A 14528-nucleotide genomic window follows, 5' to 3' on the forward strand; every position below is an offset into this window, starting at 1 on the left:
CCGTTAGGAGGCATTTCGTATCTAAATCATGCCTTCTACTTTCATATCGACATTATAATTATTTCCATCAACCTCAACTCGATTGTGGTTATTTACAATGGTCAAACCTTATCTTTTTTTATTAATTTCATCCGAGGCATTTTAGTCAATTTTGGTGCTTTTTATAACCGGAAAACTTTTAAAGTTTAGATTAAAACTAGCGAGCATTTTTAACCCGTCATCACTTCTAGATTTATTATGTCCCTAAGGACATAGAAGTTTCCATTTGTTTACTGATTTAAAACTCAATTAGTCATATTTTGCGTCAAGGACATGTTTTCGGCTTTAGTTGTCGTTTTACCCAAAAACTAGATATACCTCACTTGAAGTGATCTAGAGTCCACCTTGACAAAACCAACTCTAGTCGGACCGTAAGACCTCACCAAGAGTTTGACCCATTACCCATACCTAGCATGGTTCAAAGCAATGATCCGTTTTCAATACCTTGCAAATACTTTTCACTAATCATAATACTTGTCCGTATAATAAGCTTACCTTTAAGTATGACACTTAACAATAACACGCATTAAATACTATGCTCAAATGGTTATATCATCACCATTTGACCCGTATGAATCGTTTGGTCTTTCAACCATTATTGGTTTAGTCTTTAGACAACTACACAACGCTTTATATCGTTTAAATCACTAACATGTGATTTACTTATGATATCACTTATTTGACCCATTATCACTTAGGTCATTGGGTCTATTTTTTCACTCATTAGTTTAATCACTAACGTATGATTTACTTGTCTTTTTACTCGCTCGACCCATTTTGGTTTGCATCAAGAAGTGTGTATACCAAAAACTTATTTTCACTCGCTCAACCCATTTCGGTTCGCGTCAGCAAGTGTTTTATATCAAAAACTTATTTTTACTTGTTAGACCCGTTTTGGTTCGCGTCAACAAGCGTTTATACCAAAAACTATATTTTTACTCGCCCGACCCTTTTCAGTTCGCGTTAGCAAGTGTTTTATGTCAAAAACTTATTTTTACTCGTTTGACCAATTTTGGTTTGCGTCATCAAGTGTTTATATAAAAAACTATATTTTTACTCGCTCGACCCATTTCGGTTCGCGTCGGGAAGTGTTTTATGTCGAAAACTTATTTTCACTCGTTTGACCTGTTTTGGTTCACTCCAGCAAGTATTTATACCAAAAACTATATTTTTACTCGTTTGACCGATTTCGGTTCGCGTCAATAAGTGTTTTATGTTAAAAACTTATCTTTACTCGTTTGACCCGTTTTGGTTCGCGTCAGTATGTGTTTATACTAAAAATAATATTTTTACTTGCTCGACTCATTTTGGTTCACGTCAACAAGTGTTTTATATCAAAAACTTATTTTTACTCGTTTGACCCGTTTCCATTTACACCTTAGGGTTCAAATTCTAAAATTTTTTATTCAATCACCAAAACGTGATCTAACATACCCATTTTGACCTATTTGGCCTTCACCATAGGTCTCGACTTTAACAAGTCATGTTTATTTCCGTCTACTTCGTATTTCTTAATTAGTAATTCTAGTATACGAGGTGTAAGTTTTACTTGGCTTGCATCCATTCAAGCTTCCTCACGCCTTTGATCCGTTTGACCCATTCCTTTCCAAGCTCCCACCTAGCTTGTCAAGTGTCAAACTATTATATAATATCTATAAGATGGTTAGATTAGTCATCCTACGCCATGACCATCACCTTATGGACTTTTATGCTATCTTTTTCATCCAAATCTATTATGGGTCAATTTGACTTTTATAAGTCAAACTGTCAAATGATATATGCAAATGCATTAACAAGTTCAATAAACTCATTTAAGTATTTTATCATGCACTTGGTAGGCATCATTTTTAAGCTATCATATTAGCTAACTTTATCATACAAAACTACCTTATATCTTCCAATTCAACAAAATTATATACTTAACAACATCAGGTTAACATAAACTTTCAAGCATCATAAACTAATTCATCAAACTATGACACTAGAAATTAGGGTTTTCATCTCAAATACAAAAACCCATTTCGCCATATAATTAGACATTCATCCGAACACCTAAATTATTCAAGTTCTTTACACATTCTTGTATACATGATGATTTCAAACACATTTCAACATCAATATAACATCGATTTCCTTATATCATACAAAACCCATTTCATGTCAAGTATGAACATATATTTAAACCTCTAAATTGTTCAAGTATTTTACACCTACAAACTAGTATGATGCTTATGAACATCCATACATAACCAATTTCATCATATCATCAAAACCCATTTAACATACAAATTCATCTTACACAAATTCATCACATACCTTGTGATTTGTAAGTTTAGATGATTAAAACCCCTTGATCATGCAAGGATTTGGCTCCAATTTCACCCTCATTTCTTGAGATGTCTTTGTTTTAGGTTAAGGGAGGTTGTCTCCCTCTCCCCCTCTTCATACGACATACACACACATACTTGTGTGTGTTTTATTTTTTTATCCTTTTATATTTTCAACTTTTAAGAGTGTTCCATTTAGCCCCTCCATGTTTTATTATCTAATTTCATGTCACAACCCTTTATATTTTTAAATAAACAAGTATACTAACTAAGTTAGTTATCCGTAGTTGTATACATTTTGTCTCTTAACAAATGAACATAATAATTCACTTTATCATAGTCGGGGTAGTATGACCCGGCTTAGATTAAGTCCTGATAACCCAGGTCTTTTATAAATTTTAACTTATGAAGACGTTTATTCATCTTCATTTAACCATTAGGTTTATTTACTTAAGTCCTAATATTGATCGACTTAATTTTTACCACTAATGATATTGTACCCGCTCATCCCTGATTAATTTGGTTTAATTACCAAATCGATTTTTCGGTGTGTTAAACTAAATACCCTCCCAAGTGGGTCCGTGCACACTTGGGATGAACTTCCCCAAAAATTTCTCTAAAAATATTTCCCTCCCACTAAAACTGCCAAACTCATGACCGATATTAATTCATACTCTCAAAACGACGGGGAATCTTTGTTGGAAACATGGAAAAAGCTCAAGGAGTTATTAAGGAAATGCCCGCCTCATGGTCTTGAATGTTGGCAACAAGTGTCCATTTTCTATAATGGGCTCTTACCACACACAAGGCAAATCCATGATTCTAACTCTGGGGGACTCCTTCGGAATCGGCGACCTGACGAAATTTATAATCAAATTGAGGAAATTGCTCAAAACAGATTTCAATGGCATACTCCTAGGGGCTCAAAATCAATAGCCATGGGAGCCCATAAAGTGGACGAAGCCACCTCTTTACAAGCCCAAGTCGAAGCTTTACCACAAAAATAAAGAAACCTGAATTAAATAAAACGGTTTAGGTTATGGCTTGTGAAGGTTGTGACAGACCACACGAAAACTGGAGTTGTATGAAAAATATGGAAAAGAGAAGTGGTAAACTACCTCAATAACCGTCCACGACCATCGAGAGCCCCAAGCAACTCCTACACCCCCGAGTGGCGAAATCAACCTAACTTTGGTTGGAGGGAATCGGGAGGTAGCAACCAACAAAATAAAAATCAACGACCTAACTTTCAACAACAACCCCGAAATGAGCAACACGGTTTCCAACCACAAAAACAAGGAGGAAGAGAAAGACTTGAGGATCTCATCACTCGTCTATTCTCCGAGTCTGAAAAACGGTATTCGGAGAGGTTCCTACAAACCCAAGTCGAAAGTAGGAACCAATGGGCTAGCATTCAAAACATTGAAAAACAAGTCAGCTAACTTGCCTAAAATTTCTCCAAGAGACCACAAGGAGCCTTGCCTAGTAACACTGAACCAAACACAAAAGCCCAAGTAAACGTCATCAATTTAAGAAACCGGAAAGTAGGATCCAATAATGAACCAACTTCACTCCAAATGACTACACAACCCATAACCAAACCACCACTAGTCCCCTACCCCGGTCGTTTACTTCGCCAAAAGACCGACGAGCAATTCACCAAGTTTGTAAGCTTACTTAAACAACTTCACATCAACCTTCCTTTTGTTGAAGTCCTCACACAAATGCCAAAATACTCCAAATTCATGAGGGACTTCCTCACTCACAAAAGAAAGATTGAGTCTATTCAACAAGTCAATCTAAGTGAAGAATGCTCGGCGGTACTCCTTAATAAACTCCCCCAAAAGAAGATTGATTCTGGAAGCTTCACCAATCCTTGCTCCATTGGAGGATCACCAATAAGCAATGCGCTTTCCGACCTAGGGGCTAGCATCAACCTAATGCATGCCTCTATGTTCAAAAGACTTGGACTTGGGAAACCACATTCTACAAGGATGAGCATCCAACTTGCGGATAGGTCGGTAAAATACCCCCAAGGTGTCGTAGAAAATCTTTTGGTTAAGGTTGGGGAATTTGTTTTCCCGACCGACTTTGTAATCCTTGATATGGAGGAAGACACCGAGATACCGCTCATATTAGGAAGACCATTCCTTGCCACTGCTCGAGCCATGGTAGATATGAGTGAACGGAAGACTAACATTGAGGGTAGGCGACAAGGAAATAAAGTTTGAAGTGGGACAACACGTAGAGAATGATCCGGCCAACTACATCAAAGTAATAGACTTGAGTTTGGACTATGCCCTTAGCCGGTGCAAGTTGGGGTGCGAGTCATCCCGCTCGGGTAACATTTGACCAACGTTGGGTCTAGCCAAGGACCCTTATAAACGTAGCGCACCATAGAGACATTCCATGGACTATCCAATAATAAAGTAGTTTACTTAAACATAAGTTCTTCCATTTCAAAAAGTATGGCTTCCTTTTGAAAAAGAATAATTATGTTTAAAATTTAGTTTACTCTTAGTAATGCTTTTATTTCCGAGTTTTCAATTTGTTGGAATAAGATACACTCAAAAGAAGGTTGGAGATGGCCAAAAGACATTGAAACATAACCCCATGCACGTAAACAAATGTCTCCCGACGTAAAATCTTCAAAACAGTAAGTGCAGCACGAGGTCGTGTAAGGTAAGCACACTGTCGTGCCTCAAGTCTACAGAAAACAAATTTGTTTTTAGAACTGTTACACCGGGCCGTATCTCTTAGACACGCCCCCATACCTTTCTTTTAGAAAATTTTCGTTACTAGCACTTTTACACGGGGTCATGCTAACCTGGCACGCCCCCGTGTCTGCCTTCTAAAAATTTTCACATAAGTCATGATATTGGCACTTTCTGCACAGGGTTGTGTCCCCCAAACACGCCCCCGTGTCCAGTATCTGATTTTTGAAAAACTTGATGTTTTTAACCCACATCAAATCTAACCTGTTTTGGACACATTGAGGACAATGTGTAATTTAAGTGTGGGAGGAACTTGAATTTGTTTGTCCTAAAACAAACCTTACACAAAACTCTACTTGGAACCGCTAAAACACCCCAAATCTGTTTTAAAAACAATTTTTTATGTATTGTTTTTTGTTTAAGTTAGAAAAACAAGTTCTAAAAATTAAGTTTTTTACAAGTTTACAACCAATAGCGTCGTGATAAAAAAAACCATAAAAGAAAAAATTATAAAAAAGCATGACAATCTTTTTAAAATTTGATTGTATATATATTTTCACACTTTTACGTTTTTCCCACAAATTGTGAGTTTTGTGCCTTTACCGAGCATTCAATATCATATCTTTACTAAATGCTCACTTTTCATTTCTTGTGAGAATAGCTCGTATGGTTCTTACCAATCTAGAACTTGACAAGACAATATATCCCTGGTCCTTATCAACTAATCCAAGTAAGTAAATGATTGATGCATTAGGACTATAAACCCTTTTTTTCAACCTTATTTTCTTTTTATCTCCCCACCAAAAACAAAATTTCCCTTAGTTAACCCCTTTGAGCCTAAAACATTTCGTTTCAAAACCCGCAAAATAAAATTTTTGCATAAATCATCCATCACCCAAAACCTTTTTTATTTTTACACCCATTTCTTTTAGTAAAATTCAGTTATTTTGAAATACACAAAAAGATGTGACTTGGTTATCTTGTGAATATTTATTCTATCAAAAAAAAAAATCTTGCTAGTTGCTTGAAATAAAATAAGCAAATTTATTGCTTATAAAACTTTAGTTTGTACTAAGTCACAAATAAATAAATTTTTCAAAAGAAAACCGGCATATTACGCTTTTAGGCACTTTTCAAATAAAACTACTCTACCCCTAGCCAAAGACTACCCTTAAAAGTCCACTTGATATTTACAAAGATTATGTCAAAAAGGAGGAGGTTTGATTACTTGTCAGACATATGGTAGGAGTAAGTTTCATACAGGGACCGAGTGTTTCACTTATACATCTTCGGCCGAATGTTGAGTGATCACTAGTAAGGTGCGTGAATTTGTATATAGCTTAATGAAATTTTAAAAGGCATGTTGTGCCTATGTATTTTTGTTAAAAAGAGTTCTAAATAAATCATGTCGAATAGGATTGTAAATAATGTAAAAAAACAATAATAAATAAAACTTGGATTCCCGACACTCTAAAGCAAGACCCGAAAACTTCATCTCTACCTATTTCATTTGGGTGTGTAAGCAATATTAAAGAGTTTTGCTTGAGGACAAGCAAAGACTCAAGTCTGGGGGTATTTGCTATGCATCAAATGCAACATATAAATTATATAAAATAAGGCATAAAATCAACCGTTTTTAGTACTAATGTTGGAAAAAGTGTGTTTCTTTGTATACTTTTGATTTCTTGGATTAAAAGAGCTTAAATGTACAAAAGTAACAAGTTAACGTCAAAAACCAACATGAATACAGAAGAAGGGAAGTTGATACATCATACCAACCCTCCGAGCTTCACCCCAAGACCAAAAACAACAAATCAAAAGACGAGCACGGGGCCGTGCCACCAAGGCATAGTGTTGTGCCCCACTAAAGATTCTAGAAAGAGAAAGACAAATAGAAGTAGACAAGAGACACGGGGCCATGTCCCATGGACACGTGTCGTGGTCAACTCCCAGATTTGCAGAATATTGTATAGTACAGCAAGTACATGGGCCACAGGGTCATGTCGTTGACACACGGAGTCGTGCAAGCATACGGATTGACACAGCTCATTAAATGAAGACAAAGCAGAAGGGGGCACGTGGCTGTGTAAATCGTCTGTTTCCAACTATAAATAGGGGTTCTTGGTTCAATTACAGTCGATCCCTTGGCAAACCACTTCTCTCACACCTGCCACCACTCCACCACAACAATACCACATTCATCCATCATCCATCTTTTGATTGTGTAGTAGTCTCGGGATCCAAGATTGATCGTAAGAGCTTTATCAAACAAAGGCCATGATTGACTAATCTCTTACATCACTTGGTGAAGACAAGTCTTTTAGGTATTACTTTTGATTTCCAAGCTTCGGTTAACTTTTTAATTTGTTTTGTATTAATGACTTTAATATCTAGTTTTTTATATTGAAAGTGAACTTTATTCTATCATCTCTTCATGTTTCGTTGATTCACTCAATCGTGTCTTTGCGGTCAATATAAAGCACATTAACTACCTGGAAGGGGGTTAGAAGGGTGGTTTGGGTAAAGTTCTTTTCTCGGTCATTGTATAGATCCTGCAAGGACTTGATTCAAGCTTATTAGGACTTCCTCTGAGGCATCAAATCGGGGGAAGTAAGAACAACTTGAATCCCTTATAAATAAACTACTATTAAAACTTTAAACCGACATTGTGGGACTGTATCCCTGCTGACTCAGACCAATATGGCCGAGGGTAGTGTTGCCTCCAAAAGAGGGACATGCCACATTTTGCATTAATAGCTTACTTAATTATCTTCCAATATTTCGGCCTTGCGGGACTGTATCCCTGCTGACTCAGACCAATATGGCCGAGGGTAGCGTTTCCTCCAAAAGAGGGACATGCCACTATAACTAAGATAACCTCTTAAAAAACCCAAAGTGCGGAAATCATCAAAGGATACATAAAAGATAAGTTGGAATCAAGTGATTCTATCTTGTCTATTTCTTTCTTTTATTACTTTAGTTTCTTTCTTTATTTTTACTTATTAAAATATTTTCTCAAAATTTGTTTAGATTAGACGTTGACGATATTCCGGTATAAAAAGCACTTGTGTCATTGGACGACCTCGATATCTTACCATCACTATACTACGCCAACGATTGGTGCACTTGCCCTAGCGTGTTGTAAAGAGTGATAGTGTTATATCGTATTTTATAATATATATTAGTTAGTAATATTTTGTCAAATAGTTAACTTTATAAAATATATTAGTTAGTAATATTTTGTAGGGAAAAATGAATATGGTGCTGTTATACACATAAGTTTACACAAAAAAATCCATCAAAACTACGTAGTTTTGATTAAAAATTTCCTAAATATCATTACCTAATATTAAAAATACAACTGAATGAACAGTACCTATATATTATAAATAATAGTTAAAAATAATAGTAACATTATTAAGTGATGAGTCAATGGTATCAGGTACGGGTACGGGTACCGGTATCAAATTTATTAAACCGGGTGTATTTTCGGTACCGGTTTGACACCGGTATTCACCAGTTTTTACCTTCAAATACCGGTGTCGTACCAGTACCGACCGGTATCAAACCGTACCGTACCAGATATATTCGATACCGGTACCCACTTTTGGGGATTTCGGTAACGGTATTTTCGATACCGGTTAGTACCGCGCTCATCAAATACTGTAGCAACGTAGCAATGAATGAGGTTTTATATACACACAGTAAGTAAACTGTCTTTCGTTTGAATTGAGATTTATATACACAACAACTTATTTTGCTTTCTTTTTTGTCTTTTTCTGTAATAATGAATTGTAGCATGTAAAATTAATTTATATAATTGAACAACTTTAGAGGTGACATATATCATTACCCTGATATTAATTTTTCAAGTTTTTGAACAGTAAATTTATTTTTAATATTATAGTAATATATATAATTTTTAATACTTTTATTATTATTTTGATATTATAATAATAATAATTATTTCCTTACTTTTTAAGTTGAATAAGCTTTGTGTCAACCGATACTTGTGTTGAAAATACATGTACGGTCTGGTTCGCTATCGGTACATGAAGGTAAAAACCGACACTAGCCAGGTACAGTTATCTATACACGAAGGTAAAAGCCGGCACCAGTCTTGTACAGAAAACCCCAAAAGTCAGTACCGAATTACCCTGATATTAATTTTTCAAGTTTTTGAACAGTAAATTTATTTTTAATATTATAGTAATATATATAATTTTTAATACTTTTATTATTATTTTGATATTATAATAATAATAATTATTTCCTTACTTTTTAAGTTGAATAAGCTTTGTGTCAACCGATACTTGTGTTGAAAATACATGTACGGTCTGGTTCGCTATCGGTACATGAAGGTAAAAACCGACACTAGCCAGGTACAGTTATCTATACACGAAGGTAAAAGCCGGCACCAGTCTTGTACAGAAAACCCCAAAAGTCAGTACCGAAATGATTTTGAAAATCTATTAGTTCGGGAAATTCGGTACTTCTACCCGGTACCATTTGCTCATCTCTGATCATGGGTACCGTACGAACAACAACGGTATCGTGCAACTTTTTTGTTGTTTACTTTAATTACATCATTGAGTCCATGCCTACGATTCTTCTCGTGGCCTTCTTAACCGCAATTCATGCACCTATTTTAACAATGTTAGGGCTAAAAAAGAATCAAAAATTGAAAGAAAAACAAATGCAATTTGAAATAAAGATTTGGTGATGAATTAGTGACCGGTCTAAGCAATGAGGAAGTCAAAAAGCTTGATTTTGAAGCCATCCCTGAATCATCAAAGAATGATTCACATAAATCAAAACCACCACTGAAAAAGCTCGTGTCCAGTGACGGTTCGTAGCCGCAGAAACCCGACACTTTTGAGGACCGCGTTGTCACAATTTCTCACGGTACGACCTCGCCCGCCCTTGAATCTGAAGCATCCTTAATACAGATAAATGATTTAATGGAAACGAAACTTGTGAATTACTTGCTTGGATGAAGACACTAGTCTTGATGATAAATTGATGAGTGTGTCTAAAAATTGCAGCACTTAAAATGTTTTCAGTGATTTTAGACTATATTCTTTATGAACAGCAATGGATTTGTACCCTCATCAGTCTTTGTAACTTTACATTACATGTTTTGTAAGATTCGTTTGGGTTTTCTTAAGCTATTAAAGATGATACTGAAAGTGTTTAAAGATGATATAATTTGCTTTTTGTGTTTGAAGAGTTTGTAAATTGTAATGGCGTTTTCGGATAAAACTAGTATCAAGTATGCGTACTAGTTTTGATTTGGTGGTAATTTTAAACCCTTGTATTTCACCGTCGTCAATAGTGTCCTTCCAATCCCAGATCTAGAAAATTACATTAACAAAAGCAGTTGAAAATTATATTAACAAAAGCAGTTGAAAATTAATTCTGAACTATAACAGGTTGTTTCATGTTGAAGAGAGATTTAAGGTTTTTAGGAAATTTTTAATCAAAACTACGTAGTTTTAATGGGTTTTTCGTGTAAGTTTAGGTGTCCAATAACGCCGTATTCACTTTCCCCTATTTTGTATATGCATAAAACGATTAGTGGCATTAATCAAAGACACAGCAAATATAAAATCACATAAAATATTTATGAATCAGAAGACAATTATAGAGTCTTGGAACATTGAACGCGTTTAATATTTTAGTTATCCAAAAGTTTAATTAATTACATTTTAAACACCCACTTGAAGTACTAGAAGGCGGAATAACAAATAGTACCTAGGAATTTTCGGTCAACAATTAAAAAAGAAGTTTGAATTGAGAGTTAAAAAAGAAGTTTGAATTGAGGTGGACTGATTTATGGTGATTAGGCAACACACCCATGATCTTAATGGTTGGTGGTGGTTGTTGCAACATTTTGGCATAGACTTTGGAGTTATCACGTGCGAGACTAAATTGGTTGAACAAGCTAGTTCCTATCAATGTAAAACATTTTTCTTCGTGGGGTTCATGATATTTGTGACACCGGGCCCGGAATATACATACAAAGACTTTGAAATAGTAGAATAAAAAAAATATTACAAAAACTATTCTAAACCATTTATATAAAAAGACTTTGAAATAGTAGAATAAAAAAAGTATTACAAAAACTATTCTAAACCATTTATTATTTGTGACACATGTGTACCTGTCATTTCATTGTAATCGGTGGTTTTAGATGGAATTAAAAAATGTAAGTTATACTAGAAATTTAAATATAAAATGTTAAATGTATAATTATGAGATTAAATTTTTTTTTGAATGGCAAATATTACTCCTTTAATTATTTCTCTTACTTAGGCTTGAATCTAAGACCTCCTCTTTAATAGATATGTGTCTCTATCAAATAGGTTATCTCACATTAACGATTAAGAGAGATTAAATGATTTTTTTCTTTAGAACTTATTAAATTAGAGATTAAATGATTTTTTTCTTTAGAACTTATTAAATTATCTTCATTACACCGTTGGCTAATTCCGATAAAGATTGTGCTTGAACTCATTCACATGGGAACCATTCCTAAAGGTCACTTTCTGACCAGTTAGACATCCATAACCTTAGGGTGTAAAGGGTGCTCACCTAAGAGGTGAGTCCCCTCTCTTACGCCCAACCAATACTCGTGTGCCACGTCAACTCCCCTCTTAAACTCCTCTAACACCCTAAATTGATGGCGGCACTCCCCTCTTAGGTGAATTGGTTTTTTTTTTTTTTTTTTTTAAAAAAAAAAAGGAAACTTTTGATTGGTCCCCTCTCCCTCTCTCCTCCCCCTCTCTTCGGCAGCTCCCCACCTATTTCACCCACCGATTCGGGTCACCGCATTGATGGCGGCGGTGTTCCCGATCGGAGACTAACATCACCGCAACCACTTACCGCGTACACCCCGTCCACCTTTACATGGAACCTTGAGAGCTATCTCTAAAAGTCAGTGTCCTATAATGTAAAAATAGTCATAAACAACCAAACTACATACTTAAAATGACCATAGTATGTGTGTATCACATGTTTGTCGTTAGTATAGAAGTTCAAGAAAATGATCAAGTATTCTTCTACTGAAAGCAAAGTCAAAACTTTGAAGTAGAAAGTATGAGATTACATTCATATAATGACCATAGTTAGTGTGTATCACATGTTTGTCAACCCGATCCCTGACATGAAAAAAATAGGTTTGGTTCGACTAATACGACCCGTTTAAAAAACGGGTTTGGTTCGAGTTGACCCGCATTAAAAACGGGTCGGATTTGGGTTGACCCGCATAAAAACAGGTTGACCCATTAACCCGTTTAACTATTTAGAAAAAATTCTTTTATATTTTTGTTTTTGTTTTTTCCGTTTCTATTTTACATGATTAGTTATAACAGTGTTAGTTGTGACACATTATACTATTTATTTGTGACACTCGTACTCATCATTAAACATATTATCGATAACCCGGTTAAATCCCAACAACTCGCTTATAAATCGTCAACTTGTATGGCTCATTTAAAATATGGGTTAAACGGGTCCGATTCGAGTTGACCCAAATTTATATGGGTCGGGTTATGGTTGAAATCTTTGACTGAAATATTAATATGGGTCGGGTTGAACATTTCAACTCACCAACCTGCAACCCGTCAATCCACCATCCCGTCAACCCGACACAATTGACACCCCTAATCAATAGTTTTTTTTAACGGGAAATGAAAATGTAATAGATAAAATGGAGAACTAAAAAGGTGTTGTGAAACAACGGCCTACTAGCGACTAGTATATGAACATAAGCGCAAGTATCAAAGGAACATAGAGAGAAAGATAGAATAGAGAATTATTATTCATTGAGATGTATACACCATATAATGTCATTATATATAGACACATACATTAATACAAAAGAAATCAAAGAGGTAGGAATTATATATGTGGAGAGTCACCATTATGATACATTCATAATACTCCCCCTTGACTATCCACATACCTTTAATATGCTTGGTTATGTTATCTCGTTAAAAACCTTGCTAGGAAAACCCAGTGGGGTAAAACCATAGCTAAGGGAAAAACAGTGCAGCTTGTAATGCATATTTTCTCCCTCTAATACTTCTGGATCAGGTATATTGCCTCGTTAAAAACCCTACTAATAAAACCCAATGGGATAAAACTTAGTTAAGGGAAAAAGAATGCAACTTGAACAAAACTACCCTCATTATAATATGTATCCTTTAAGTAACGTGTGTCCATTTTCCTCGAATGTTGCTCAAAACTTTTGTAGAATGATTTGTTGTTTGATGCCTTGAAGTGCAATACTTTATATTGAGTAATGTTATAAAATCTTCTTCTGAGACTTCTAGTGCTTCCTCTTGCAAACAAATACCATAAGATCCACTACTATGTTATGTTACATTCTTTACATCTACAAGACTAACGAAACTAGTTTTCATAGGTCAGTAAAATATAAACACATATCATTCTTACCTTTAGGGTATCGACATATCTGCTTTACCATTCAAATGTCTCCTCATTGGACATGTGCTATATCATGTTGATAAATTCAAATAAGAAAAATATATTATGCATAGAAAGAAAGAAATATTAATGCACAATTGCTCTTTAGCCATGGTACTTTTGGAATGAGAATCCCTACTTTGGTAGGAGATGATAATAGTCATTTCTTATAAAAATTGTTTGAACAACCTTTAACATACTATAAGGTTGAGCTATGTACATACTAAAATGTCCCACCAACGTTTTTTAGATGTAGTTTGATAGATGAATAAAAGTATAATTACAAATATATTCGAACTGCAAGTCGAGTAATAATTAGACTGTACTAGGGTTATTCAAAAATCCCCCTTTTAAAAGCTCGACAGTTTATCTTGATGATGCTCAGACATCTTCACTGTAAATTGTGATTATTATGAACTTTAAAATTTTTTTTGATAAAGATGGATAATATTATCAAACTTATATTGTTCTGTATCAGAATATCTCATGAGTTATACAACACTCAACCTGACTATTCTAGTCCATGTATATTTTGTTAACTTTACAAAATACTTCTTAAGGTATTGATATCAATGCTTCAGACATCATCAATCCATCAAGGACTTTTTTCATCTTAACCAATTATGCAAGTGCATTCACTCTTTAAGAGTTTTAGTACATAAATATCATTTAGCAGAACAACTGGAGAAATCGGGAACATCTCATTCATTTCCAATCCATATTGTACCATGCTAGTAGGTTGAGATATCAAAATCACCAAGCACACTTTATTCTATGTATGTATATTGGTGCACAAGATTTGCATCCATAAGATGTTTAACTTAACTTTTTAAGCACTCAACTGCTATGGGAAACTCATGAGGAGTTCCAATTACATTCAATTGGATAAGATATACAACAAATATAATGTATTCAGATCCGAATATGTATAAAATAATCAAACTATTCTCGATAACTT

At 34.8% G+C, this 14528-nt stretch overlaps 1 protein-coding gene and 1 non-coding gene across 2 annotated transcripts; one reads left to right on the plus strand and one right to left on the minus strand.

Moving 5' to 3' along the window:
• Positions 1 to 3013: 3013 nt before the first annotated feature.
• On the minus strand, positions 3014 to 3120 carry LOC118488667. The gene has a single exon (XR_004885211.1). It is a non-coding gene; the product is annotated as a small nucleolar RNA R71 (small nucleolar RNA).
• Positions 3121 to 3943: 823 nt separating this feature from the next.
• Positions 3944 to 4597, plus strand: LOC110919669. The gene has a single exon (XM_022163933.1). The coding sequence runs from the start codon at positions 3944 to 3946 to the stop codon at positions 4595 to 4597; it is 654 nt and encodes a 217-aa protein (XP_022019625.1).
• The last annotated feature ends 9931 nt before the right edge of the window (positions 4598 to 14528 follow it).

Source organism: Helianthus annuus, chromosome 16 (assembly GCF_002127325.2).
Source record: "Helianthus annuus cultivar XRQ/B chromosome 16, HanXRQr2.0-SUNRISE, whole genome shotgun sequence".
Classification (NCBI taxonomy): Eukaryota; Viridiplantae; Streptophyta; class Magnoliopsida; order Asterales; family Asteraceae; genus Helianthus; species Helianthus annuus.

Bases quoted from the DNA above. Each gene is read 5' to 3' on its own strand.
- LOC110919669 (XM_022163933.1), top strand. From the start codon at position 3,944: ATGACTACACAACCCATAACCAAACCACCACTAGTCCCCTACCCCGGT.